The sequence below is a fragment of the Lepidothrix coronata genome, unplaced genomic scaffold (genome assembly GCF_001604755.1).
Source record: "Lepidothrix coronata isolate B3197 unplaced genomic scaffold, Lepidothrix_coronata-1.0 Scaffold48, whole genome shotgun sequence".
Taxonomy (NCBI): Eukaryota; Metazoa; Chordata; class Aves; order Passeriformes; family Pipridae; genus Lepidothrix; species Lepidothrix coronata.
Genome location: NW_016690228.1, coordinates 1,893,601 through 1,921,592, shown reverse-complemented (window position 1 = coordinate 1,921,592; position 27,992 = coordinate 1,893,601). Strand labels below are relative to the sequence as shown.

Here is a 27,992-nt window from a genome sequence, read left to right as displayed (position 1 = left end):
AGTTTATGACATCCAGATAGTGGGAGGTCTGACAACCCGAACAAGACAGAGAGCAAGAAATTCCATTCCTGTTGAAATCAGTAATTCCGAGGAGGAGGCTGCTTTTTCGTGAGTGTGTGCATGTGCTTTCTTTTGTGTCACCTCAAGAAGGGCTCTGATATTGTTATTACTTTAAATATAGCTTGCCCTGGGGCGGGGAAATGCACAGGGAAAGAGCCGGCAAGCAGCCTATCTCTCAGAAGAAAAGAGCAAGGCTCGCAGCACAGGAACTGGCTTCACTCAAGTGTGCAGTTTAGAAGTCAAAAAACTATTTCAAATTACAGCATTATGGAAGAGACTGAAGAAAAAGGGCACAAAACTGGCTAAATATAGTGAAGAATATCGTAAACCAGGGTACAAAGTGCATCTAACTGCAGTTTGAAAGTGGGCTCTGAAGTGCAATGTAAGTCTTCCTTAAATTGTATTCTTTTGTAATAGTATCTAATTGTTTAATTTCCATGCCAAAACCATGCTGGGCCAAAAGGTACAATTAGCCACAAAAATCAGCATGGAGCAGAATGTGTAATCTCTAATATGAGGCTGAAAATGATACTGAAATACAACAGAAGACAGAGACTATCAGCCATATTATGGAAGATGCACTATAAATAAGGGCATACTGAATTATTTCAACAGAAAGATGCTGGATGGAATCTTTAATCAACTTTCTTAATACGGAAGCAAGAGCTCTGCTGTTTAATATGGCAAGCTATTTTAATACTGCTGTGTTTAAAATTGTGTGATTACAGTTACCAATAGCAATAAGATGTAGCTCCAGAGGGGAGTCCTAGTGGTTGGAAAAGTTTTTTCTCTTTTATTTCTCCAACATCTTTGCTCTCTGAAGCCTCAAATCCACGTTCTCTATCCTACAGCCTGGTTTTGCTTTTCAGCTGGATTTTCAATGTATGCCAACACTGGACTTTCTATGGAACTGAAAACAAAACATTTCAGCTTTTGGAGTAATTCTGGTATGTTTTTCTACATCACACTAGTGGCAAGAATACAGTCAACAAAAGATTGTGGTCCCTCAACTTCTGGCATGGACAGCTGAGGAATATAATGCCCAATGGTGACACAGGGTGATAATTTCCTGTTCTTCACTATTTATCTCTGTGGTTTTGGACTTAACAATGGATATTCTTTGTGATGAGGAGAGCTCTGTGAACCCAACAGCAAACTCCTTCATACAAATAAATCAGGAGAGAAGACTCTACAGAAATGTTTATGGAGCTGGAGAGATTAATATATCGCATCTCATTAACTTGACTGTGGACTCTGAAAATCTAACCAATCTTTCATGTGAAAGTAACACGAGTCCACCGTGCTACTCTTCCCTGATTCAGCTTTCACAGAAAAACTGGCCAGCTTTGCTGACAGTAATAGTGATTGTTTTAACCATTGCTGGAAATATTCTTGTCATCATGGCTGTTTCACTGGAGAAAAAACTACAGAATGCCACTAACTATTTTCTAATGTCACTTGCAATAGCTGATATGCTGCTGGGTTTCCTTGTCATGCCTGTGTCAATGTTAACTATTCTGTACGGTGAGTATTTGCTGTATAATCTACTGCATGTATTGAGAAGCTTTAAACATTGCATGCACATCCTGTTGTAATTATTATTTTATTCTGTCACTACAGAAAACTGTAATCATTCCATGTAAGTTGAAATATATGTAACTGGTTGATGGATGGAATAGGTGAAGTACTTGAATCTTTTCCTACTTTATATTTCTAGTTACAGGCATTTAAACACAGGCCAGAACATTAGTTTATTACTCAATTGCTAAATGAATTGTCTCAAAGTGTATATGAAGATGCTTTGTTTTCTTTATTGCTTTCAGGATTTTTACCCTAGCTTATAATTTTAATATTCCTAATAAGAATATAGGGTCCGGCCAGTTACTTTGCTCTGCAAATATGCACAGAAGCACCTTTAGATTCAAAGTAGGCAACCCTTCAATTATTTTTAATTAAGTAATACAAATGTAAATAATTTTCTTATTCCCAAGACCCTGCTTAGACATCTACTTACAAGCAAATGCTGGAATAAATATTTTGAGAGTTAAAAAATGGATGGAAGAATTAATTCTACCTAATTTTTTCAGTAACATTTACAAATGCAAAGCTGTGATTTCTTAAGAGAAGTTATTTGATAATTAAGTTAATAATGGCTCACAGTTCACGCCCTTGCAGGTGATTAATAGCAGCTCTTCTCATTTTCACCACAATCACTTGCAGCAAGCTCACATAGGAAAAAGCAGCACCCTATGTGTTCAGTAACAATATTGTTAGGCTGCTACTATCTCTAAACTTCAGAAATGAGTTTTCCAGTGCCACAACTGAATTTCTACAGTTCAAGAAGAAGCTAGACAACATCAGGAGGAAAGTGAGATTGTTTGAAAGATTTCTATTCCTTCACTATTTTGGGACTAAAGGTCTAAGCATGAACCTGTGACTTCAACGGAGATTTCATCCAGCAAACTGAGAGTTTGCTTTCCATTTTCAGTATTTCTACACAGATTGCCCTCCGTAGCATTTGCAAACTGTATTTAGCATCAGTGATGGTGTAACGCTGTGATTTACTGTATTAGTGTGCCATTACCTTCGGTGGGAGAAAGAGTGTAAAACAGAAATTGTCCGATGAGTGCAATTTAAGCCGTGCGCGATTCCCTGAGACAAGCAACAGGGACTCCTGCTGGCCAGGCTCCGCTGCCGAGGGAAGAGGCGCCCGAAATTCGCGGCTTGGGAGGGAATTTGGGGGTTGGGGTGCTGGGCGTCCTTCCCACACGCCGTGAAGCCGGAGCCCTCATCGCGGGGAAAGGCAGCACCGCCCTCTCTGGCGACGGCCGGCGCGGAGGAGCAGCAGGGCACCTAAAGACGTACTGGAGAGGCTGTGTTGACTTTGCCTCCTCTCTTCCTGCTTTTTCCCTTGCAAGACCAGGAATGGAAGGCCTTTGCAGCGTAACTTGGAGTAGAAAATCATCTGATGGTGGACACAGGTACCAGGAGAGCTGTCTGGTGTGGTGCACTGTCAACCTCCAGGATGACCAGTGATGGCACAGAGGGAAACCTCCCCTTACACAGCAGCATTTGCTTGGCCTCAGCTGCTTAACTTCAAACACATCACACGTTGACAGTCTTGAACCCAAACTGGCAGCCTTTGCATACACCTACTCTGCCAGGGCACCTCAGAGGCTGTGGAGCAAGGGTGCTCTACCACCCTTTCCACAGCCCCTCAAAGGGGCTGTTTTGCTCCAGAGAGATATGATTTTCTTCTTGAGAGCTTTACAGCTACCATGGGCAATTCTGGCTCTGGTGCCCAGCCATATCAGCTATGTGCCTGCCCCAGTATGCACCTTTTGGGCCAGGCAGACTTCTCCATCCACCCAGCAGCACCAGCCTCTGCTGGAAAAAAAGACACCCAGCAAGTCCTACCAAGATGGACGTGCCCACAGAGCAGAAAATTGCCTGGAAGATATTATCTACACCCTTCCAAAGTCTTACTGCATCCAGAGTTTTCTCCCTCATACTTTCCCCTCTCTTGAACATGTAGACTTCAAGAAGTTTATCTGGCAGATGCTGTTTTATCCCTGCACCATCCACGTTTATAGCAAGGACAAGAGGTCTAGAAGGATGTGACAAATATGTTCCCGAAGGTCACTGAAGCAAGAGAACAGATGTATGTTGTCAAGTATAAAAATACTTTAACGCTTTTCCCTGTGTAAACTGGCCTGGCCTGACAGAGGGATGCTACTGGGAAGTCATGCCCCTGAAAGGCAGCCATCATGTAACACACTCTGGAGACCAGACTTCCCATTGAAAGACCAGAAATCATGATAAAACACATCCATAAAAGCTGTATGGCTTGTCAGCTCATATTGGAGCAATCCAAGAGCACCAAGAAAGATGTCTCCTCAGTGCCCACTGAAACTAAATTTAAGTAGGCACAGAGCTCTTCTGCCTTTCCCTCCATTCCTGCTGTTGCAAATCTTATACTATGCCTCCAAAGGAGACAGGCACTCCCCAAAATACTAGCATATTCTCACAATATGAGCTTTGCCATTGCCCCATGCCACACTGTCACAGGCCGCTTGAATAGTATGCTCTAAATTAAATCAATAAATTAAATCAGATAAGGACATGGATAACTGCAAAACTTGCTCCAAGGAGAGTTATTAGTGATTCCCTGCAGGAATAGAAGGGCCTTTGAACGGAGGTCCTGCGGGGTTCTGTTTAGCCTGGGTCTGCTCAGTACTGCTCCTAACAACTCATATAGTGTATGGAGTTTGAGCTTACACAGCTTTCTAAAAGCACCAAGCTGGGAGAGGTTACAAGCACTCAGAGAGGCAGAATGAGAATCATCAACAAGCATCTTGACCCCTGAAGAGAAAGTCTGAAATCAACAAACAACATTTAGTGAGGATAAATGCAAAAGTAAAGAAGCAAACCAACTTCTGCTGGGGAAATTTGTCCGGGCTTCAAGAATGATGAAAAAGATCTAGCTGTCAAAATGTGTTATAAGCTAAACATGCATCACTGGCATGATATTTTCATACAAAAGGCACTCATCATTCCAGGTTGCATAAGTAAAGACATTTCCTTCAACACCCATGAAGCAACCTTGTATTTCACTTTGCAGTCAGGAGGCCTTTGCAAGAGTAGAGAGTCCTGTTTTAATCACTGAATGGTACACAAGACGCAGATAAATTAAACAGATTCTAGGGCAGAGAAAAAAGAAGGACAAGAGTTTTAAAAGCATGATCTGTAATAAAAAGATAAAGTACTTGGCTTTTCTTAGTCTGGAAGACAAAAAAAAATAAACACAAAACTCAACAAGACATGATAGCCATCTCCTGATAGCCTCCAGAAAGGAAAGCAATCAATTAATCTTCATGGGTAGTGGAAAGAACAAGGAAAAAGGAAAGGCTTAATGTGCAGCAAAGAAGCTGTAGGGTTGAATATTGGTAAACACTAATGCGTCGGTTTTGCATTGCATTTCCTGGAGAAGCCTATCAATAATCATTGATAGAGGGAATATCCTTAGTCAAGTATATGGTTGATGCTTAAACACAGGTGAGAAAAATATCACTCATATGCAACAAAATATTTTTTTTTTCAGCTGCCACTAAATCCAAAGTTTCAGTTTCAGAATTCAGGCAGCTTTGCATATCAGCAGGTGTTGATAATGCAGTAATTACGTGCATAAAAAGTCCTGAAAAAAAATTGAGAACTTGCAGGTTTACAATGAGAAAATTTCTTCTCTTTTCATAGATTTGCTGCCAGAAATGGTTAATTATAGCATCAAGCATCAGTGTTATACAAATAGAATTAAAAATAAAAAACATATGCTGCCTGTAGCCTGGGAAAGAGGCAGAGTTAACCCTGAATCTACAGAGTTAGAAGGCTGCAAGCAAATGAAAGTATTTTCTTTAAACAGTGTCAGGTAGCTTCTATTGAACCTACCACTTACCACTACTTAGTCCTTACTACTGTCCTCCTAGAAAGACCTTCCCCCCTAAGACATATGTGTCACAACAAAAGATGTATGCTACATCTTTTTCTGATGTCAGCTTTCTCTTGTGCAGGATACACATGGCCTCTACCTACAAAGCTCTGTGCCATTTGGATCTACTTGGATGTGCTTTTCTCCACTGCCTCCATCATGCATCTCTGTGCCATCTCACTGGATCGCTATATTGCCATTCGAAACCCCATCCACCACAGCCGGTTTAACTCAAGAACTAAGGCTTTTGCCAAAATAATTGCTGTTTGGACCATATCAGTTGGTAAGTGAGGTAATATTTCACAATGTAATTGCAGATTTCTAATTTTTGAGAGGATTTTACATATATACTGCAGTCAAAAACTTTTTATTCTCTCCCTACAATATTTTGCTTTCAATAGTCTAAGAAGTGCTGTCATGTAGCAATTCTGCAGTGGAAATCAACGACAATGGGAAATGGAGGAGGACTGAGCAGCACTGTCACTAAAAGAATATACATCAGTGATAGGACTATTGCACTGAAGTTTGTTTTAAAGATGTGTTTATTTCTCATTTTGATTATCCATCATTCCCCTAACATCTGAAAAGAAAAAAGGTATATCAACTGAAAAAAATATTTTGCTGTTTTATGTAAGTCAGTTGTTCCCAGTTTCTTATTAGGGTAATTTGCTTAAAGATGTTTCTTATGGGCAGATCTTCTCTGCCTTTCTTGGTGCATATGGTGGGGAATTTATGCGCCCTATTTAGGAGACAACAAATGCTCTGTATACAGTGTGAATGAGAGGAGTTTCTCCAGAGGACAGTTCAGAGTTACAGTCTAAAATCAGTGTTCTGAATGACCCAGTACATCAATCTCTTTTTGAACTGGCAAAACCCACATCCCCAAGACTAGGCATGGGAGCACTGTTCTTCCATTCCCATGGTGGCAGCAGGAGCAGAGCAGTCTCATGGCATGGGAGGTGGAAGTTTGATGTGTGATGCCATCAGGGATTTCCTCACATACCTGGGGCAGAGGCTCTCAAATGCTTTGAAAATGCAGCTCCCTTTCTGCTCTTCTACTTTTGTAGACCCTTGAGCACTGGCAGCTCACTTATTCAGAGGCAGGAAACATTCACTCTTTCACCCTGAAAGAAATGAGTGCTGTCAGCAATCAAAGGTAATTAGCTGCCTCCCTGGCTAATACAAATCATTGCAAGTGGTAATTGTGATCCCTTACCATTCTTCTGAGGGGAAGGAAAGGAGATGATGTCTACCACTGATGCCTGCCTGCTGCTCTAAATCATCTCCTGACCTCCCCTGACTCCTACAGTCTGAGAAATAGCGGTCTGGGATTTACATGATTTAAAATAGCTGTATCTTCTGCTGCACAGCAAGAAATAGTATGAGCCCTCACTCAACAGGAGGATGTTGCGATCTCCAAGACTTAATGAAGTTCAACTGCATCATGTGTGCCTCTGGGTACATAGTTCAGCTGATTAGATGCAGATGTTTAGCAAAGGCCAGGTGAACCCCACCCTAAAAATGCCTTGCTCTCAACTATAAAGGAAACCTATAGCAACTCAGATGTAGATATCTTCATTTAGATTAGATGAATCGTACCTTGTCTCTCTACAGTCACATTTTTATCAATCAAGTAGAAAACATATTAATTATTCTGTCCAGTTTTCTCAGTCTTTAAACCCCATGAAAAAGTCAAGCAGTCCTTAAAGTTGTATGTACTGTGTTTGTCTGCATTTATGTGTGGTACCTCATGCTTAGTGTGTGTGAAATTACTATCCTTTTGAAACATGAATTCACCAAATGATCAGAATGACCATTCCAGAGGCAAACCAGTGGTCCAGCATGCTTAGTATCTTTTCTCAGACAGGGGCTTACTGCCAGAGTATCTGAATTAGCTCCCTATTCAAATGAATCCATAAAAATATATTATTTAAGCCCTATTAGTTAGAAAATGGTTTATGTCCTGTAGCAGAACATAGCTTAATATTTAATTTCAAAAGTTACAACTTCTTTGCGGTAATAACTGATAACTTACCCGTTGTAAAAACACCTTTTTAGCTCTCTAGAGAACTTTAACAGCAATAAGATAAGATGCAGATATTTGTTATTACTATGGCAAGGTTCCTATTTATATAACTCTGAAAAGTACAACTCCTTATTTTATTGGAAATTACTCAGCTGTGGCATGAGTGAAGGGGATGGAGTCCTGCTTTACTGAAGCTGGCTAAGGACACATGTAAGGGAACAGTGGATGTCAGGAAAACAGGTGGGCTGATAGGCTAAACTCCATCTCATTCACACATAGCCTGTCATCAAAAGAGTGAGAAGGTTAAATAGATATAAATGAATGCAGGCAAGCACACTGAGGTGGGCAGAAATGAAGTGGTGCTGAGCTGGTTTCTAGTCCTATGGAAGCAAGGGGCATGGGGAGATGAGTTGAAGGAAGACAGGTCAGTTCCCAGCATGGAACAGTGTCATGGATAAACTGGCAAGTGGGATGTGCACTCCAGAGTACAGACAGGGAAGAAAACACATAGCAAGCTATAAAAAAGCTGATGAGCTAGTCACTGCCAGGCTGGACTGAGTTTACGCCATGGCACATCACTATATTATTAGGAAAAAAAAAAGCCATTATTTTAAGGAACCTTGACAGATCCCAGATCATCCATGCAACCTGCTGTGACTCATTCATCAACCCTGTCCTCCTGACCTGCCACCATCCAGCTCAGAATATGTAGGAAATGGGTTTCTGAAGGTTCTTTCTATATTGTTTACTAGTGGGACAGGCTTCCTGAACAAAGAGGTGCTCTATGCATCATTTACCACTTTCTAGACTATCAGTGCTACTTAGAGTGACAGGGCTACAAATTATTTAACTCTTTGCATTTTCACATAGCTATGGCTGAGAACTCTCCCCAGGGTGAAGTGAGGGTGGTCAGGCACTGACACAGGTTGCCCAGAGAAGTTGTGGATGCCCCACTCCTAGAAGTGTTCAAGGCCAGGTTGGATGGGGCTCTGAGCAACCTGGTCTAGTGGACTGTGTCCTGCCATGGCACGGGGGTTGGAACTAGAGGATCTTGAAGGTCCTTTCCAACACAAACCATTCTGTGATTCTGTGATAGCTGGCACAGGCAGAGCCAGTATTGGGAACAACACAACCTGCACAGTGCATGGTGTGGCTGACATCTGACCTACAAATTCAGATCCAAGGTTTTGCTCTCCAGCCTCAGATAGATATCTTTTGACTTCCCCATGCTTCTGTAGTTTGCAGCTCAGCTGGTGCCCTGTGAACTCTTTGATGTATTAGATGGAGGGTAAAAAGCAAGAGAAAGAAATGAAAGATGTTATATTCTCCTGTGCAGAGGTTCATTTTAGCAGAGGAAGAGGGGAAAACAGCCAACAGCTGTGTGTTGCCAGCACATTTAATAAGTTCCAGTGTCCATGCAAATAGGTCATGGCTGGACTGAACAGCACTGATGAACACAGGGGTTTGTTGGATGCTACCTTCTACCACTCTCACTATGGAAACAAACTGTTTAATCCCACCTCTTGTTTTTCAGTTTTCTGTCCTTCAACTCATCCTTTTTCTACAAGAGGATCTTTCTTCTTCTGACATTACAGTTTAATTTCTTTAACAGCTTTTGATGAAAGAGTCTTGTCAAAGCTTTCTAGAAATCCAGGAACATTACATCAGTTGGGTTACCCGTATCCTCTTGCTTCACTGACTCCTGCAAATACTTGTAGATGATTTGTAAGGCCTGCAGAAGTTCTTGTAGTGCTTCCCTATCTACCCACATCTCCTTCATTATGACTTCTAATTTACCTAAGTAATTACACTTTTGTTCACTACATTTGTAATTTTCCTTCTATTCACTACATTCATAATTTTTTTCAATTAATTGATCCGAAGACCAGTCAATCAGTGATTTTCCTTTCATTGGCTTCAGTGACATATGAAGCATTTTAAAAACAGCAGAAAAAAAGCACAAATAGTTTGATTGACCTGAGTTCTGAAATCTTGACTTTCTCAGTTAAAAAAAAATAAATGTGTGCTAACATTTGTTTTTGCATTTAGTGGAAGAAAAGCATTTAGCCAGCAGCCTTTCTTTCACTAGACCATACAATGCCATAGGCAATTGGTTTAAAATAGATTCTAATTACTGTAACAGATTCTAATCGTGTCTTTAATTCTTAAATCATCCAGTACCCACGGTGGCTAGATAATTAGATTATTTGTAGCTGTTGAAGGCAAAAGCCCATTAAACCCTGAAAATTGTTCCATTTGTTTTAAAGCACAGAGGTCATTACTGAGAATAGGTGTAAAAAGCCAAAGCATTTCCCCTTGCTAGAAAAATTAGAATTTTGAATAGAACTGGAATCTATAGAATTGTAAATAGAGCCTATGCTAAAAATATGGGTAAAATACCTTTGAGTCCTAAGCGGGATTAACAAACACATTGGTTTGCGAGAGGCTAACAGTGCATCATTCCTTCTTCCAAAAATCCTTGAAAGGGTTGCATAAAAGACTTACAGTCATGAATGTTAAGTCGTTATATATATAACATTCCTCAGTTCTTATTTCTCTCTATTCCTCTGTTAATGGTCTAAGTAATGTGAATTCTGATGAAACCCAAATACCCTAAGCTGAGTTTTCTCTTATCATTTCTCACTCAGCCTACACATCTGTTCACTGCCTTCAGGCAGTCTCTGCACTCCCCAGTCACTAACAACTTAGATTTATTCAGTACCTCTCATGCAGAAAAAAATTCCAACATCGAGCTGGATGCAGCTGGTAAAATACCTCCCACCACATAACTCTAAAATTTTGCCATTGCTTTTGAGACTTCAAAAATTAGAAATACTGTAGCATGTGAAGCAACATTCTCCAAAGTGCAGGGTGAAGTTACCTCCAGGTATACCAAACAAGTCCAGTGCAACTGAGCCCCTGATAATTTGGCAGCTTTTGCTGACACAGAGGCTTACACCTCCTCCACAGGCAGCCTGCAATTTCTCTGCGTGACTTCTTGTTGCCCTACGGAGTATGAAGGGCCAGGGAAGGAGCAGGGATTGGGAGAGTACAACCACCAGTGTCTCTGGATTGTGGTTTGCTGAAAATTTTGACCTCCTTCTGCCTCACTCCTCCTTCTGCCAAGAACAGCTTTCATTTGAAAGTCCCTTTACAGTTTTCAAAAGGCAACAAACAGTCAAGAGGTGGCAGGTTGGGAATCCCCATCCCGAATTTGCTACACATCCATTTCTTCCAGACAACATAATTTGCCATTTCATTCAAGTCTAATTTAGGGATGGCTTGGCATAGGAAAAGACAATTTGTTATAAAATGGAATATACTGCCAAAATATATAAAATTGCAAAGAATTACACACTGAACTGTACTCTGACAATATAGATTTAAAGTTGAGCACCTAAATTTGGAAGTGCTGCAGCTAAACTTGAAATACCTACTACACTACCCTCTTTCCCATGTAGTCATACACTTCACTTCTATTTCTTCTTTTGAAAACTTGACTTTGCATTCTTAGCAGTTTTTATAATCATTTCCTTGGTCAACAGGTCTTTTATTTTTATCATAGTCTTTAAATCAGAGTTTGAGTATAATCAGAGAGTGAATATACTGTTTGCTCATTCCAGCTGGAGGATCTCAAGGGCAAACATTGTAGATTTTTTTGTTTGGGCAATCCCCTGGAACCTTTAGCATTTGTGGACATAGTGGTGACATTTGTGGACATATGGTGACATTTATGCCACCATAAAAATAAAAGGCCATAATGATGTTGTCAAAAATAGAGAAATTTGCATCAATTATAATGAAATTTTTTAAATGGCATGAAATTTCTTAAATAAAGTATTAGAGATTCAAATCAACTCAGAAATAGAATCTTCGTTCTATTACTCGATAGAGACAGTGTATGAGGCTCAGTAGTCAGCAACAATTTTTTCAGTAGAAAGTTCATTGCTGTACTGATGACTCCAACAGTAGTGGCAACTAATGAATGAACAAGCCCTTCCTACATATGTTGTCTGAGGGAAGGTAAAATTCAGTTCCACGCAATTGACATTTATTGTTGTGATGCACATTTCTGAGTTGAGTAGCACATGTATTCTGGTTATGAGACATTACTTGAGGTAGTTCTGAGAAAGAGACATAAATATCCTATTTACTTTCCTCATTGATGTCAATTATTCCTGTATTTCCCATGTAACAGAATCCTTTACTTGATTTGTTGTTCCCAGAAGAGTGAACACATCTCATCCACCAGACCATCAGCTTACCACCCATATCTCCCTCTCATAACCATGAAGGTTCAAAAAGCTTGCATTTTAAACTTGTTTATGTTTTTTTCATTATCTGACATGGATGTGTTACTAACCTTATTGTTTTCTTTATGAAAAAAATGCTCAAAGGAATGTTAATGATTGAAATGCTTTCTGAATTCTCTGGATTTGGAAATACAGAGATTAAGAAACAACATAGGTTCATATGTCCATAGGGATATATTTCCAAACTAGACACAATGAGCAACCTGGCATACATCTGGATGGGTAGAACACATTATACCAGTAGATATGTATCATTAAATGAAGAATAATTAAATATAAAAATAAAGAATATTATGTATACATTTACAGTATTCTTTGGGTAATTACATCAAGATGATATGAAGGTTATTGCCTGTGAAAAAGGCACACACTCATTTTGTGAGCACTTCTTTTGCAAGAAACATTCTGCCTTACAGGTAAAAAAAGGAATGAGGAGTGGTTACAGCATTAATATGTGGTGTTTCTTTCTGCTTTGGTTTTATTTTTAAAGGCAAGTTGTAAACAATAGAGCTGTATTTTTAATAGCAGAGCTATATGGAAAGAACCTGGTTAGTTAGGGTACTGATGAAAGAATTTGCTAATTGTCTTTTTTTTAAACTTGTCATTGTTTTGAAGACCACAAGGACCATGATCCTCTTCCTCTTGAAGCTGCAGGCAAAGAAACATTAATTTCACTTGGTCCAGGCCTGTTCTATTTCAGGTTTCTTTAAATGAATAAGTTGCTGGGTGGCAATATGACCTACAGTATGGCCAGTCCCTCTTCGTAGGATATATCAGAGATAGATATATCCATAAATGGAATGTGTTTAGAAAAAAAGGCAATAACAGCATAATATCTATTATAAATTACTCCCCCTCCTCTGAAAGGATGTACTTTTTAGCCAGTCATATTCCCAGCCCAGTGTACAATACATACAAGCATCCATAATGGATTTCCCATGTGGAGGGGGAAGGATGAGCCTGGGTCTTATTGCAGGATACCCTTTTCTGCAGAAAGTGCAATGTGAGGTGTTGCAAAATGCAGAAAGGACATGTTCACAGGCTGCTGTAGTCTTTTCCCAGGAGGTATGTACAATAGTACATGCTCAAAAGGGGATTCCATGTTGCCAAGAAGTTACTTGAGCATCTTTAGTCAGGAGTTGGGATTTCCACACAGCAGAAGCCACATACAATACAAATGAGCAGAAAAGAAGTGTGCAAGGAATTATGCTGGGAATTATAAACTCTGTCATCTGTACACTGTAATTGCATTTAATCATCTTCTAAATGAAAAAATGGTGTTGATAAAGTAGCACTGTGTCGCATAAAAGAAAATGTCAAGAAGAGAGAAAATTTCATTCATTTAAAAATTATACAGAGCAATTTCACAACTTCTTTTATGCATTTTAAAGAATTAAATTTGACTTAAGCCAGATGTTGCATTTTTTGATATTAAGAAAGATACATGTATCACAGAATTCTACTTTCAAATGAAATCCTTACATTTATCCCAATTAGCAGGAATATTGCAAACTATCACACACCAAGGCTGTAATTACCTTTCCCCATGCATTTCCTGGCTTGGACCACTGGCATCCTTTCTAAGCAGAAGCCCAGCAAATAAGAGTCAGGGGTTTTGTTAGAACTGAGACAACATATTTCTAATTACCTGCAACAAATTTAGAAATACCTGCCAGCTGATTTCTCCTATGATATCCTCCAGAGTCATTGATGGAAGATAGCCTGTTGAACTCCTAAGATGTTCTGAAAGCAGGCTGTGGCATTGTGATAAGGGCTCTCTTTTCTGGCTGTTCAAAACTGGAATCTGTGTATTTCACAGCATTCAATCCTGCTTTTATGTTGAAAGTAAATCACACCCACTGGGAAGACTTGTTTCTTTTTGGCAGAACATTGCCCTTGTTATCATTTTGTATTTGATCTGAGTTTCGAAATGTCAAATTGACCGCTACTGCTAGGATCACAGACTGAGCTGAACTGTGAGTATCCTGACAGAAATACTATTTGGGTTTAGTTCTCAGGTACACTGAGTAAGCAGTGTAAATTTCTCCTTACAAGCACAGAAGTACCCAGAAGTTTTAGTTTGAATGTTCACCAGTTAAAACCAGCAGTGCCTTGCATATCACTACAGGACATGAGGAGATCCCTCCTGCATTTCTTGTTGCAAGGAGAGTTTATGTATTAATTCTTCATTTTCAAGGTGCTTTGTGACATTTAGCAGAAAGATAACCCTAGGAATCATGCTATAGCACTCATAGATACCTGTAGATGGGAAATATGGGCAGATATGATTTATCCCTTTTTCATCTCTTCTTTAACCCTGCCTTCTAAATGTGACCAAGGCATTGACTGACTCCACAGAAGAGCAGTTCAGTCAGGCTGAAGGGCATTAGCCACAGGGTGGGCAGTAAAACATAAAGTACAGCATCCTGAATCACGATCTGCAGACCAGTGCAGGCCTCTAAGATGCTTCTCATTCTGTTTTTCCTTCCAAATTATCCATCACATCAGGGCATCGACCCCGATAACTCTCCAGCCATTGCTTCAGTCTCCTTGTGTAATTAGTGATAAGCTGACCATTTGCCCAATCAGCAGCCTCTGCAAGCGACCGCAAAAAAAGGCATGGAGAAAAAACTGGGACATGGTCTGAGGTCTACAAAATCCAGAAGAATTACAGTTTTGGTTATCTGTGGCCTTCAGATGGAGTGTGAAATTGTTGTGAAAAAAAATAATTAAAAATTTTATCTGATAGTTACATTCAGTCTCCTTTTAAACTACAAAACAAGGCCAAGTAGCACAGTTGAAGAACTCTCAGAGATACCAACAGAAATCTATTCCATTCAGTGGAGGATTAAGGCAGAGTTCAGTAAACTATCAGCACTCAACAATTCACATCATGTAATAATTAAAAGCCCAGAAGTATAAAAACTGGGATAGTAGAGGATCTTATCACTTAGACTGCTCCAAGAGGCATCACGTTAGTTGCTTATGGTAGTGGAATATCTAAGATCTTTCCACAATTTCTAGCTTATTGCTACGATAAGTTTTCTACTGTGTGTGCAGCATGTATATCACATAATAAATTAGCCCTGAGGACCCCTCAGGAGATTCATAGCTAAAAAGACAGACTGATAGTGTGTGATCTAGGAGGATCCTGTAACAAAGATATGGTATTTCTTTTTTCTCAAAGCACAATTATTCCCAAATCTATTGTCCTAGCAGACAGAACAGGGAACATTGTGAAGCCATCCAACACAGAATACAGAGAGGTCCCACACTAAACAGAAGGGATATGACAGGTGGCTGGAGTTGATCCCACACAGAGGCACTTTTCAGATTAACATATTTACCTAAGCCAGTGACAACCATAAATTTGTAACTTCTTTTGAGTAGAAATTAAACCGTTGCTACAGAGAACTTAAAACCCACATTAACTGAGTACACAGAACAGAAAAAGGGTGTTTAACGTGCTTCGCTTCATTTTGCTGAGCCACAGAACTAGCAGTCTTAAATAGAATGAGAAGCACGTCGTCCTTCTGCACAGAGCTAGGCTGAAAACCTGCAGAATCTCTTGCAGTTTTTCAGACTAAATATTCAGCTCTTTACTCATTACTTCTAATCACCACGGATGAAGGGGTTACACAGCTGACATCAGTCTATGTTCCCTGGAGGAGAATATCAAGCCCATCTCCCTTCCAACCCCCAGCTGATGGCAGGATTGTAACTGCTGTCTGTCTTTCTTGGACTTGGGCTCTGCTCAGCCAGCATCCCCTGGGCAAGCTGCTTTGTTGGCCTCCGGTCCAGGCTTAGCCAGACACCATCTTAGTATCTACTCTTTCCAGGCTCAGGGACAGTGATAAGTCTCAATCTCACCAAAGACCAGACTGCAAGAGGAGCAATTTCATCTCAGATGTGATGTGGCGATGTGGTACTAAAACACTGCTGAATGACTCCTGTAAACATTTCTTTGTCCCATCTCTAAGCTTAGGCTAAGTTTTCACATGGGAAACACAGAGATGGTGCTTTCTCAGGTGAACAAGTTGGCTCTATATGGCGTGATAGTATGCTCCTTACTGGGGATCAATGTGAGTGGGTTCCTCTCGATCAGTGAAGAGGAAAAGGATTTTTAGGCTGTCTCTATTGTTGGCTTTTAACCTCCTGGACATCCTGAAGCTAAACCGCTCTATCTGGCCTTCTGCTGCAAAAGCAGACGCGGATACCTTCTTGTCTGCCTCTTCTTTCCTGTACATGCATTTATAATGTCTTGTATTTACACAATAATCTACACAAGGCAGAGACATTTACTTCTTGTCGAAAGGTTGACACCCTTACTGAGTCTAGGGCTGGGGTTTTCTGACATCTTTCTCCAGGTTTAACATCACTAAAATATTCATAATAAGACCATGAGGTCTAACCAAGAATAGTAAAAAGAAGATTAATCAAATCCATGGCAGACCTGGAGAAGAAAATGGCGTGTATTACACATTATTTTCTTCTTGAGCCATATCGTACAAAATTCTATTTACTCGGCAGTTTGGTATTTCTGACTTGTTTAGAAAAGTTATATGCCCCTCAGTAGATATAAATGCTATAGTAAACAAGCAGATTGAATGCAAGTATGTGTCATCTAAAAGAAAATTTCTGTATAAATTGAGAAAGTCTTTTAATTTTCTGAGTTTCTACATATTCTTTCTATTTGCTGGCCCTAGAGGTGAAGGTTTTACCTGCAGGTGTTTCATACAAGCAGTATGCTAACTCCAAGAAGGAAGACTTTTACTCTACAAAGACAGAATCACTGCAGAGCTTCAGTTAAAATGAGGCAACAGGCAGTCAGTCACATGTCGAGACGGTCATTACCTGGGAATAACTACGAGCATGTTAGGAAACAACTAAAATAATTAATGTTCAAATGAGGTACCAAGACTAGCTTTCAGACGTGCGACTGCCTCTCTGCTTATGAAACACCAGACCAGGCAGCACAGCTTTGTCCAGCAGTTTCTTATCCCTTGGAGGCTTCGCCTCTGCCCACTGCAGTCAGCAGACAGTGAAAGCAGCCTGTGCCAACCTGTGTGGGCACTAAATTAAGAGGGTTTGGTTGCAATAACAAGACTTTCTCTTTCAGCTCGTTCAGTTGAAAATGCTGGGATCTATTCACCATTGCTCTCTGCTGCACACATGAATGGCATCATCTGAAATCCCCAGTCCCTGGATCGTTTTTCAAAAGAAATTTCTTCAGGACATTTATAAACCTTTATTTTTTTTTTCTAACTGTTTGATAAGTGTAGACTTCTATATGCCTCTGCTACTCCTTTTAGTGACTGAGTAACCATATTACACAGAGGGATAACAACTTCTCTCACTTTGAGATCTCTGTGAGAAGCCAATAAGCACGGCAGAAGCCTTAACCCAAACCAAAGATAATCTCACTAGCTGAAAAGCAAAGACTATGTTTGTGAAGAGGCTCGACTGGAAACTACTATGCAAAAGGTCTGGAAAATCCAATGAGAAAATAAGAAGGATCAGACTGTAGACAAGTCCTGCAGCACAACTAACAAAGAGGATTTGAGGTGTGTATAAGCAGGAAAACCATTTAAAGTCAAAAGCAAAGAGACTGCTTCCTGCTGTTGGATTCTTGCTGCCTTTGGACTGTTTGCACATTTTATGAGTGAATAGGATTATACCAAAGCAGCAAGTGACTCCATCAGCTGTTGCCTCTCTCAGAACTGACCCTGCTCTGAGCCCTGGATTTCTAATCACTTAGGTCAAAAAAGGGGTACCTGTCCTTCATTTCTTGCACCGTCCTCCTGGTAATTCTCCTCTAATCCCATTTCTATTTAATTTATTATCACATTCCTCTAAATTAATTTGGAGAGACACACCTCTGCTCTTGTAAGAAATAGGCTTCAGGAGTGAGGACATAAATGAGAAACATATTAGGAAGACACAGACTTCTCTGATTTTGTTTTTCTGAAGTGAAATAGATGATTTATGCCATAAATGATCAATTACAATAATTTTCACACATAAAAGGAATTTAATCTATCTTCAACTAGGCTAAATAATGTTTCCTTAGAGATTTTCCAAGCTGCCAAGAACAAAACCATTTTAAAATTAATAGAGTAATCCAAGTATTACCTGGCACCCCCTATGTGAAGTTAAATTTAAATTAGTTTTTCTTTCAGTTGTATTAAATAGAAGATATGTGACCAAATAAAGTGTTCCAAGGAAAAGACATAGAAAATCGCCTGTGTGTGCCCTTGAATAAAGGACTAAATTTAGTTTATAAACAGTGATGTGGAAAATGTCTGGACCCACTCTGATTCCAATCCTATGAGGACAGCCTCTCAGGATGCAGAAAGGAGACGATACTCCACCAGCATTATGAGTCACTTAGCTCTCGAAGAAATCCATCTGAAATAAGTATTATGTGGGAATTTGTGAGAGAAAGCTCCTCACCCACTCCTGCCCCCACCAACAAATGTACCTACTGTTTGGGAAGAATTCCATGCTTGTCTCACACGTGAGAAGAAATTCTAGCCCAGGACTTTGGGGACACTGCTGCACCGACTAGGAAAGGCAGAAGTTTTTTAACATTCATGCTAACTAGATGCAGCCTCAGATGGTGATTCTCAGTCCACCCAGAGCTTTTCAACATCCCCTCTCCCCGGGTGGAAATTTCTGCTTCTGCACTGCCACCCAATAGCAAACTGCACAACCTTGCTATTGAAAATGTGGCTGGTACTATTCTGGCAGCAAAAAATTATAACAGTGAAAGGTTTGCCATGACTGGAAAGGAATTGATTGGGAACATTTTCAGGTGCATGCAGAAAAAAACAGCTAAGTGTTTGCAGCTCTAGGGAAATGATGACTCCCACACTATTGAGTGCCAAACACCAGCAGAGACATGGAGCCAGATTGAGTGGCTCTTCTGCAGATGTTTAAATGAAAGTAGCTGTGGTTAAACTCCAGCTCCTGATATAAGATTCAGGTATATTTACATCTTGGATACTCAGGAGAGAACACGGTCCATGGTCCTCCCTCTGCAAGTGACTGACTGTGGCTTGTGTTCCTAGAGCAAGCAAACACACACCATGGCAGCCCAAATGAATAAATACTATTTTGGGTGGTTATTTAAGTAAAAAATATCGAAAATAATATGATGGCAGTGTTCAACAAGGAAATTTTTATACAACATGAAACTGAGAGTATGCCTTGTATGACTTGGGATGTAGCAGGCGAGTGTACATGGACTACTGTTTGTTGTTTGAATGTGTAGATGTACCAAAGGACGACATTTTCTGACCACAAAAAGGCATCAGATACTGGGCATGGGCCTTTATAAAGAAATTAGACAGTATTGCCACATTGAGCTGCTTGAAGGAGAGACTGGTTTCTCCAAGCAGAAATCCTTTCAGATTCAGTGTCACAGCACATCTCTGTGCAGTGGCCCATGAGCTGGCCTGTAACCTGTATGTCTGAATCAATGTGAGTGCTAAAACTTCAGATGGGGAGGTTTTTTTCTTTTTTCATGAGAAGGTGAACCAAGGTGCCAAATTTTATTGAGAAACTGTAATGACGTTTCAAAAAGGTGATTTCTATCCCTTGGACATTTATCAAGGTACATGGTATTAAGGCACACGGTATTAAGGCTCATTTGAATTATAATAATTTGAAATGGATATATGTGAGGTGAAAGCATGTGACTGACAGTTTCTGCTTGAAGGAGACTTCACAGAAGGAACCTTGACCTTATCAGTTCACCCTAAGTAACATGAGTGTGCCATCCTGCAGGGCATATTGTAAATTCTAGCTTTAATTTATTGATAGCCTCAGCAGCTCAAGGCAGCTGCAAACCCAGTTTACCTGTCCAGCTAAAGTGGTTTTATGGCTGTTGTATACCTCTGAAGTCAGCAATGTGTTCCACTAAATCAACCTTTGTCAGTTTTACCAGGCTTTTTGAGAGAACAAAAAGAAGGATGCCATTGCTTTACTTCGTAACCTTTGGTGTTTTCAAGAGCCTTTTGTGGTTCTGAAATTGTGCCCAAATGCTTGAGGTTTAATGCAGGATTTATTACTGCTCTTTATTGTTTGGGATCTGTTGTGTGGTTTATTAAAATCCCTAGTTTGAGACAGCCACCTTGTATAAATCAAGCTGTATAAATAAGCCACCTTGTACCAGAGGAACATAATATTTAGGGTTTGTCCACAAGGGAAAAAGTTTAAAGTGGGAACGTCAACTGGAAATGGAGTGGCTAATGTACCTTCAGGGCTTGGATGGATGCTCCCATTCTGCGCTGAATGCTTCCTCGTGCCTCAGTTTAGTTTGTTTTGGAAGCCAAGAAAGATAAACCGTAAAAAAGCCCTCAGGGGATAACTAGGTTTTTTCCAGATTGACTTTGGGCTGGGGGGAGCTGGGAACATGGAATGGGCAGGGTGTGGAATAGCTGTTCTGTTACAGCCCTATCAAGTTCTTTCATCCAGATCTTCTGTTTGCACATGCTCCATTTCCCAAATATGTGTTTGTCCCTACCTGGTAGCACTGCATGACCCTTTCTTGTGAAGCTTATTTCCTTCTTATGACATTTGAATGCTCAGGCACCATCTGTATCTTCTTAAACATCCACAGTCACCAAGAGCAGGGAGTTGGAAAGCAAGGACCATAAACCAACAAGGAATTATACTTCTGAAACAACAAGATGAAATACATCACTGAACTTCAACTTTCAAAGAATTCATTTGGTCAGCTGCAACAATGTTAATGCAACTTATACCAGGACTTTTTGTTACGGATTTACAGGTTTGATCTTGATCAAACCTCAGTGACGTGTGGGTGATATTCTTGGCCATATGTAATGCTTCCTAAAAATTCTATCATAATAGTGGATGTGGATTGCACATGGAAGCTCCTTTATTTACAGTTTAAACATGACTGCCTTTGAATTTGGTCCTCATGGGATTTGCTATACTCGTGCTGCAGAAGCCAAAGACCACCTTTTGAAGAGGGACAAACTCTTCTCCTTTCAGGAAGGGAGCAGTAAGTTTAGTCCCTGTAGAGACAGGAAAACAGAAAAATGGGCTGGAAGTTTATTTATTCCATGCAGGAATATAATTTGTGGGATCCCCTGCATCAGCTAAACTGGGGTGTATACAAAAAGCAGGCTACAGCAGTTAATGTTCTTTGCCACTGAAACGTGGTACCTCTGCTGTTTTCAAACTATATGGTCCTCTTACCTGTGGCTGTAGGGGAAAGATGCCTTGAATGGTCACTCTGAAAAATTTACATGACCAGCAATGCCTTCTACAGCTCTGATGGGTGCAGCACTTTTGTGCTTGTTAATGGAATGACAAGGAAATGTGGAAACTTCAGCTGCAAGCTGAAGCTCATTTCCATTTTTTAAAGCCAGAAATCTGGGTTTAGATGCCTGTCTCCAGAAGCTGCTAACAACAAAACAAAGCAGTTGGGGATTTGCTGCTCTTGTGTTTCAGGTGAGGAGTTGAACTGACTTAGGCCCTTTACTTGAAAAAGAATGCAATTATGCTAAAATTTTCCCCTTTCTAGTGCTGCTGCCTCTGCACTCGCCTCCTCATGCAGCTGAACCATAAGGTAGTAATGAAAGGCATCTTTTAACTCTGTCAATACCATTGTTTATTTTATCTCTGCAGTTCACACTAGGTCTTTGACTGAAATATAAAAACAGCCTTGCTGTTATCAGCACAGGGCAGAAGCAGACTGGAAACTTGTAGTATTGCTCTGACTAATGCTGTGTCTTCATGCAGCTGAAGTTTAATGCTGGAAGGCACTGTGTGCCTTCATCACCCCTTCAACTCATCCTAAAAAAAGAAAAGGAACTTCAAAGCATTCCTCATTTCCCTGGAGGTGCTCAACAACACAGATTACTCAGCTGCAGCTGGGCAGTCTGGCTTCCTGCAGGTGACCTCTTCCTCCATGCTGTCAGTCAGATTAACTTGACCTTTTTAGCCAGAAGCTTTCCTGGAGTCACTTAAGTTTCTGTCAGCTCAACTCAGAAGGTGCCACACACTGCACAAGTTTGCATATTAGCCACCGGCTTCTCCTAGTGCAAGTTCAAGCATTTAGAGCTTGTGCAGCAGGAGCAGAAAGGGTAATACCACAGGCTCTCCACCAGCTTCTGCCCTGGGCAGATAAGAGCAGCACTTTTCTAAACTGGACTGAGACATTGCCATGACTCAGTTCAAAGTTGCAAAGATAAATTAAGCTACAGTGTTCTTAGAAAAATAAAGGTCTTTGTAGAAGTTCCAGAAGCACCAAAAGACTGAAGCATTTGAAGAGAATAATAGTCTACTATTATTATTACTGTTATTATTATTTTTTGTATTGAGCCTGTACTCCACAGCTTTCCTCTAGGACTGGAGGTGTTGCACTGGGCACTGGAAGTGTGTGAAATTAAGAGATAGCTTATGCTTTTAAAGGGCTCCCAGTCTAAGCACCAGAGTGGGAAGAAGGGAAAGAGAGGTAGAGGGAGGTTCCATTGAAAAGCTGATGTTTCAGAACTCATCTGTGAACCAATAGGGACATTCTTGGGCATACATTGAACAAAGTAGGGCCTCATCATCCTCCTCACATCATAAGAAATTCTTCTCTAATTAATGTTTTTCTTCCTCATAAGCCAAATACAGCGACTGGGATTTCTGTTAAAAAATGCAAATCGAACTCAAGCTCCCAGATTATGCTAACTTTCCACAGGAATCAGACTCCTAGCTGCTTTTATCCAAACAGGGCCGCATTATCACCCCCTGCTTCACAACTCCACTTCTGCTGTCTTCACAGCACATCATCCCTGTAACTGTCTGAACATTGCCTCTCATCGAGAGAAGTGTGGAGGGAAAGAGACAAATGCTGAAAAAAGCCCAAAAGAACAAGCAAAGAAACAGCAGCTGGACTTTTGCAGTTCTGAAGGGAAACCACATCTCAGGCTGCCTCATATTGGTGTCTCTCAGGGCTTAACTTGTCCCCATTGTTCATTGCCATTTCCATTGCCATGGAAAGTTTTTTTAGCATTTAGACTACATTGACTGTATGGAGATTACAGGAAGAGAAGGGAAAGACCCAATGAAAGATTACTTGTAGACCTACTATAAAAATTTATCTTTTTTCCTGACACCAGAATTTCCCAACCTACACAGAAACCAGTGCCAGAACAGTTCTAATTCTCTACTGTGAAACAGTCCAAGATCACTCTTAAGTCACTTCAGAAAAGAAAGGCAGTATCATCTTGATCATAGTTCATAAAAGCCTTTGCAAAGGTGGCAGGAACCAAGACACAAGTCTGGAGATCATTATAAGGGGACAAAATCCAAGAATTTAAGGAGTTATGCTTTTGTGGCTACCGTGTGTCATGGGACAGTTGGATGTAAACAAATGTATTCTGCCTGTGGCTGAGGTAATATGCTAAGATCACCTCAGCCAGAGGTAAAACACAGGTAGATGTTTGTTTATTTTATTCTTGGAGACCGGAAATGTTGTTTTTCATTATTGTGTTTAATCTCTTCTTTCTCTGATCCACCTTCAGGTATCTCCATGCCTATACCCGTCTTTGGACTACAAGATAAATCTAAAGTGTTTAAGAATTGCAGCTGCTTACTTGCAGATGAGAATTTTGTTCTAGTAGGCTCTTTCGTGGCATTCTTCATCCCTCTGACCATCATGGTAGTCACTTACTTTTTAACCATCAAGTCGCTGCAGAAGGAAGCTATGCTATGTGTGAATGACATTGGCCCAAAGACCAAGTTTGCTTCATTTAGCTTCCTCCCTCAGAGTTCCCTGTCCTCAGAAAAACTCTTTCAGCGCTCCTTGAACAGAGACATGGGGACTTCTGGGAGAAGAACCATGCAATCCATCAGCAATGAGCAGAAGGCTTCCAAGGTTCTTGGCATTGTTTTCTTTCTGTTTGTTGTGATGTGGTGTCCATTTTTCATCACCAATGTGATGGCTGTAATTTGCAAGGAGTCATGCAATGAAAAAGTCATTGGAGGACTCCTTAACATATTTGTTTGGATTGGTTACCTTTCTTCAGCTGTCAACCCACTCGTATATACACTGTTCAATAAAACCTACCGCTCAGCTTTCTCTCGTTACATCCAGTGTCGCTACAAGGAGGAGAAGAAACCTTTCCAGCTGATTTTAGTGAACACTATCCCAGCACTTGCATATGATTCCAGCCAGCTCCAGCTAGCACAAATGAAGAGTTTGAAAAAGGAGGCAAAAATGATGGCTAAGGATTACTCAATGGTCACAATAGGAATACATCATTTGGATGGTACCTCTAAGGGAAGTATCAGCCCAGGGAACGAAAAGGTTAGTGGTGTGTGATGGCTGGCAGCTGCCATGACAACCACCGTGCGTTTGCTGAAAATTTCACCTGGCTGGAAGAAGCTCTGATAGCTTAGGAAAATCAGCCCTGTTCAAGAGACTTTCCAATAACATCATATACTCCTCATATTACCCTGTGGATGAAAAACAGGGTTTTAATGGTATCAAATGTGCAATTTTTTTTCATACAGTACTTTGGCTGTTTTAAGCACAGGCTTTATTAAACTTATTTTTTTAATATTCTAAAGGATATATTTCTTAAAGAAAAAATGCAATTTCTGGTACTATAATATGGGCTGTGAAGAAACTTATGCCTTTCTTTTCTCTTTGCAAATGAAAGCTAAGCTGTCCTTTGATGTTCTTGCAGAATAGGCTCCAGCTAGTTTGTCTTGCTACAGTCAAGTTTTGTTATCATTAACTGAATGAGCACTTTACCAAATTTTAAATAAAATTATGGTTAATTTGCTAATATATATTTAAAATAAATTTTAAACTATTTAAAAAAATCTATTAAAACTGCTATAGATTAATTATATGGGCATTTTTTTAACTGTTTTATGGATATTTTTTCCTTCTGAGTAAACATTCTGAAATGTCACTGGGCTTTTCTGCCGTTTGTTCTGTATTTCAAGTTAGGAATCTTCAGAGAGAAATTATACTTAAATGATCCTTTGTTTCTACCACCATTTGTAATCTTTATTTTATGTATTGTACTTTATTTCTGTTCAAAAATTTCATGTGTTCGTGTTTCATGTGTTCAGCTTAAAACTTGAAAGTAATATTTTCAAAAGTAATTATTTGGATTGATTCCCTGCTTCTTCCCACTGGTGTTGTCAGGGAAGTAAAGTGAGAGAAGACTGGAAAACCAGGCACAACATTGCTAAATAATTTCAGGAACTGTTCCAGGTCCATGCCTCTGTTCAATTCTAACAAAGGCTGATTTAAGTTATGTCAGAGGAAGTTTTGCATGAGTAAAGCTTTCAGTAAAAGGTTGCAGCAGATCATCTCTCATTGTTTTTGGTTTAAAAAGGCCATTTTGAAGAATGTCCTCCTGGTTTTGTTTTAGGATTTGTAGGGCCAGAATTATTAGAAAACTGTTAGTTGTTAAAAATTGTTTTCCCTAGTTTTGCTGTATTGCTGTTAAGGCAGATTGCTCAGGAATGGTCAGTAACTTGCACTACTAGGACTCAGCCTTAATGAAATATTTATGGGCAAATGGGGCTCTCTTGAAATATAACAGGACTTTTAAGTGGCACTGTATTCCACCTGCATAGTTCCAAGGGCAGAATACATTCCATAAAGAACATTGTTTGACAGACACGCCTAGTCAAGAAACTCCTTTCTTTTGGGCATCACAGCCAATGTCACTGAAGCCAGTGGGACTTTGCTGCAGAGAAGAAATATAAATGTTGCATTCACTGACAAAACTTAAATCTAAGCATTTGATTCATTCCATAAATTTTGCAGCCATAATCTCATTAGAACCAGGATGTATTCCAGTTTCTCTGGAAAAAACACTGCCCATCCGAAACCAAACTCCAATACCTTTATCAGACCTTCTCTTGAAGTTTTCAGTTTTCACAGAACAATTAAATTTCCACTAAGTCAAAGAAAGAGAAGGACAGAGAGAAACTGAATCTGATTGTAGCCTACTAGCTGGGAGTCTTTGGAAGAAGATTTTTAGCTTAAGATACTGATCGGTGGGAGACAAGGTCTTAAAAGCTGGCTGGGTATTTGACCAAATTCAAAGAAACCGATTTTGTTGTTATATACACAGCATACCTAAATCGGATAGTTTTATGAGCCCTTTCCTCCAAAGTGGGATAGTCAGAGCCACCATGCACTGGTCATACAGGAGCTCTGCATGCCTGTGGTGACACCGACTCATTCCACAGGCCTCAGCCTCCATCTCTGGGTCTAAGTGTCATGCTGTAGCCCCGTTGCAGTGATGCATGTCATCTATCAGCTCGCGGTCATTAATGGCTTTCCCCTGGGAACAGGCACCTCAGGGAATAAGTAGGAAGTAATAAAACCAAAGGTCTTTTGTGAGTAGAGGTCTGAGGCTCAAGATCTGCCACCAAACCAGATTGCCTTCATATGATGATAGGGGATTGAAGGCCTTTAAACCTGTGTGTGAGAGGAGAGGAAACACAGAGGCTTCCACCAGTGGAGGGAATTGCCACATTTTGTGTCTGTCTTGATGCAAGTTTCTCTGGCCTTGCAAGAGAAAGAAGCAGATGGGACAGCCAGCTTTTGTGTCTTACTGCCCATTTGTGCCAGGGAACAAAGCCTACCTGCATACTGTATGATGCATATGGCCCTGCGCTTCTCCAGGGCTTAATTCCTCCCAAGACTCCTGAGGCTCCAGTTGCTGGTCTGAGCAGCCTCCTTCACCAGCTTGCACTTGGTAAACTGTTATTGAACATTTAACAATCACAGCTTATGCTCTCCACTTACTGTCTGCATTTCACCCATGTGGCAGAGCAGATCAGCTCACCGTTTCTCTTTCATTTCACCTTCTGTTCCTCTTCCACGATGTCAAATTGCTCAGGTTGCAAATACTGACAGGGAATACTTCACTACAGTCAGAGAGAGTTTCAATTACTGGCTTGAGGTTTCATTAGAAAATGACTCTGAACAATCATTTTTTTCCAGCTTATTAAAATAAAACCTATGTTTTGGACCTGAGAGGATTGACAGCATTTCTTTAATTGACAGCTGGAGATAACGTAACACTTATCTTTTGCTTAGAAACAGGGATAACTGATGCCTGACATTTTGGTTCTTTGAGCACTCAGGAGGTTTTATTGAGTGATCACCAGCTTTTGCCTGAGAAGCCTCTCAAAGCCAAGAATGCACAGCAGTTAAAGACCAATATCTCCAGCTCTTTGTGGACATTTTTGACAGTTTAGTGAGGCCTGATTCTGCCATCTTGCACCAAAATGTTAATGGATTTTTGTGCAGTTTGCCTTAGTGAGGATGACAGTCAGGATCTGAATTTGTTCTAGGTGCCATACCAGACCTGCAGGAGGTTGTTCATCAGTAGATAGCAATTAATAGATTCATTATGCTGCAGACAGATGACAAAGTTCAGCTGTTTTAAACCAGGATTTACAGCACTGGGCCCACACTTGGGATGAACACCACAGTTTAGTATGACCAGCTTCAGAACAACACCTCTATCTTGCAAAAAAATGTGAATGTTTTCATTACGCATCAGACTGGAATGGAAATTTTTATAATTTTTCAGTTAAAAAGAAAAAAGAGAAAACATTCATTCATACAGATTAGTTCAGAGGGTTAGGGCCATCCCCTACCTCACAGGAAAAGCATGCTGAGTCAGTCTGCCATATCTGCATCCAAAAAACCCCACTTCATCTGAAAAAAATTTTAACCAACAATTTTTCAAGTAGATTGACATTTTATTACTGTTAAGACTGTATCTGAAAAATGTCCAAAGACATGAAGCTCACCATGTATCTCCTAAGCTGGTGTGCATCCTTTATACACTTCAGGGTAAAAATTCCTATGTATCTATCCCATCCAATCAACCATGCACTGTACTTATATAATTATTGCCAGACAGTGAGATGCATTCTATTTTGAATACATATATGTTTGCTTATGTAAATACATAGAGAAAAACATTTGCTGTATTTTGTAATGTTAATGTAAAATGGTGTTCCAATGCTTTATTGTTTTGTTAGATCCCACTGCTAGTAAAGCAGATTAAAATATTTAAATGCCATCAGTTGTTTTATA

The 27,992-nt window shown here is 40.1% G+C and overlaps 1 protein-coding gene across 2 annotated transcripts; it reads left to right on the top strand.

Annotated features, from left to right (window-relative positions):
• Positions 1-9: 9 nt before the first annotated feature.
• HTR2A (5-hydroxytryptamine receptor 2A) lies at positions 10-27,989 on the top strand. Of its 2 annotated transcripts, XM_017815182.1 has the most exons (4): positions 10-108; positions 912-1,584; positions 5,628-5,828; positions 23,431-27,989. In XM_017815182.1, the coding sequence occupies exons 2-4, from the start codon at positions 1,170-1,172 to the stop codon at positions 24,228-24,230; spliced, it is 1,416 nt and encodes a 471-aa protein (XP_017670671.1). In that variant the 5' UTR covers positions 10-108; positions 912-1,169; the 3' UTR covers positions 24,231-27,989. The 2 variants fall into 2 exon arrangements, with proteins under 2 accessions (XP_017670671.1, XP_017670670.1); XM_017815181.1 differs by having other exon boundaries at positions 85-1,584.
• The last annotated feature ends 3 nt before the right edge of the window (positions 27,990-27,992 follow it).

Bases quoted from the DNA above. Each gene is read 5' to 3' on its own strand.
- HTR2A (XM_017815182.1), top strand. From the start codon at position 1,170: ATGGATATTCTTTGTGATGAGGAGAGCTCTGTGAACCCAACAGCAAAC. The intron at 1,585-5,627 runs GTGAGTATTTGC...TCTCTTGTGCAG, and splicing joins AATGTTAACTATTCTGTACG to GATACACATGGCCTCTACCT. The intron at 5,829-23,430 runs GTAAGTGAGGTA...ATCCACCTTCAG, and splicing joins TGTTTGGACCATATCAGTTG to GTATCTCCATGCCTATACCC.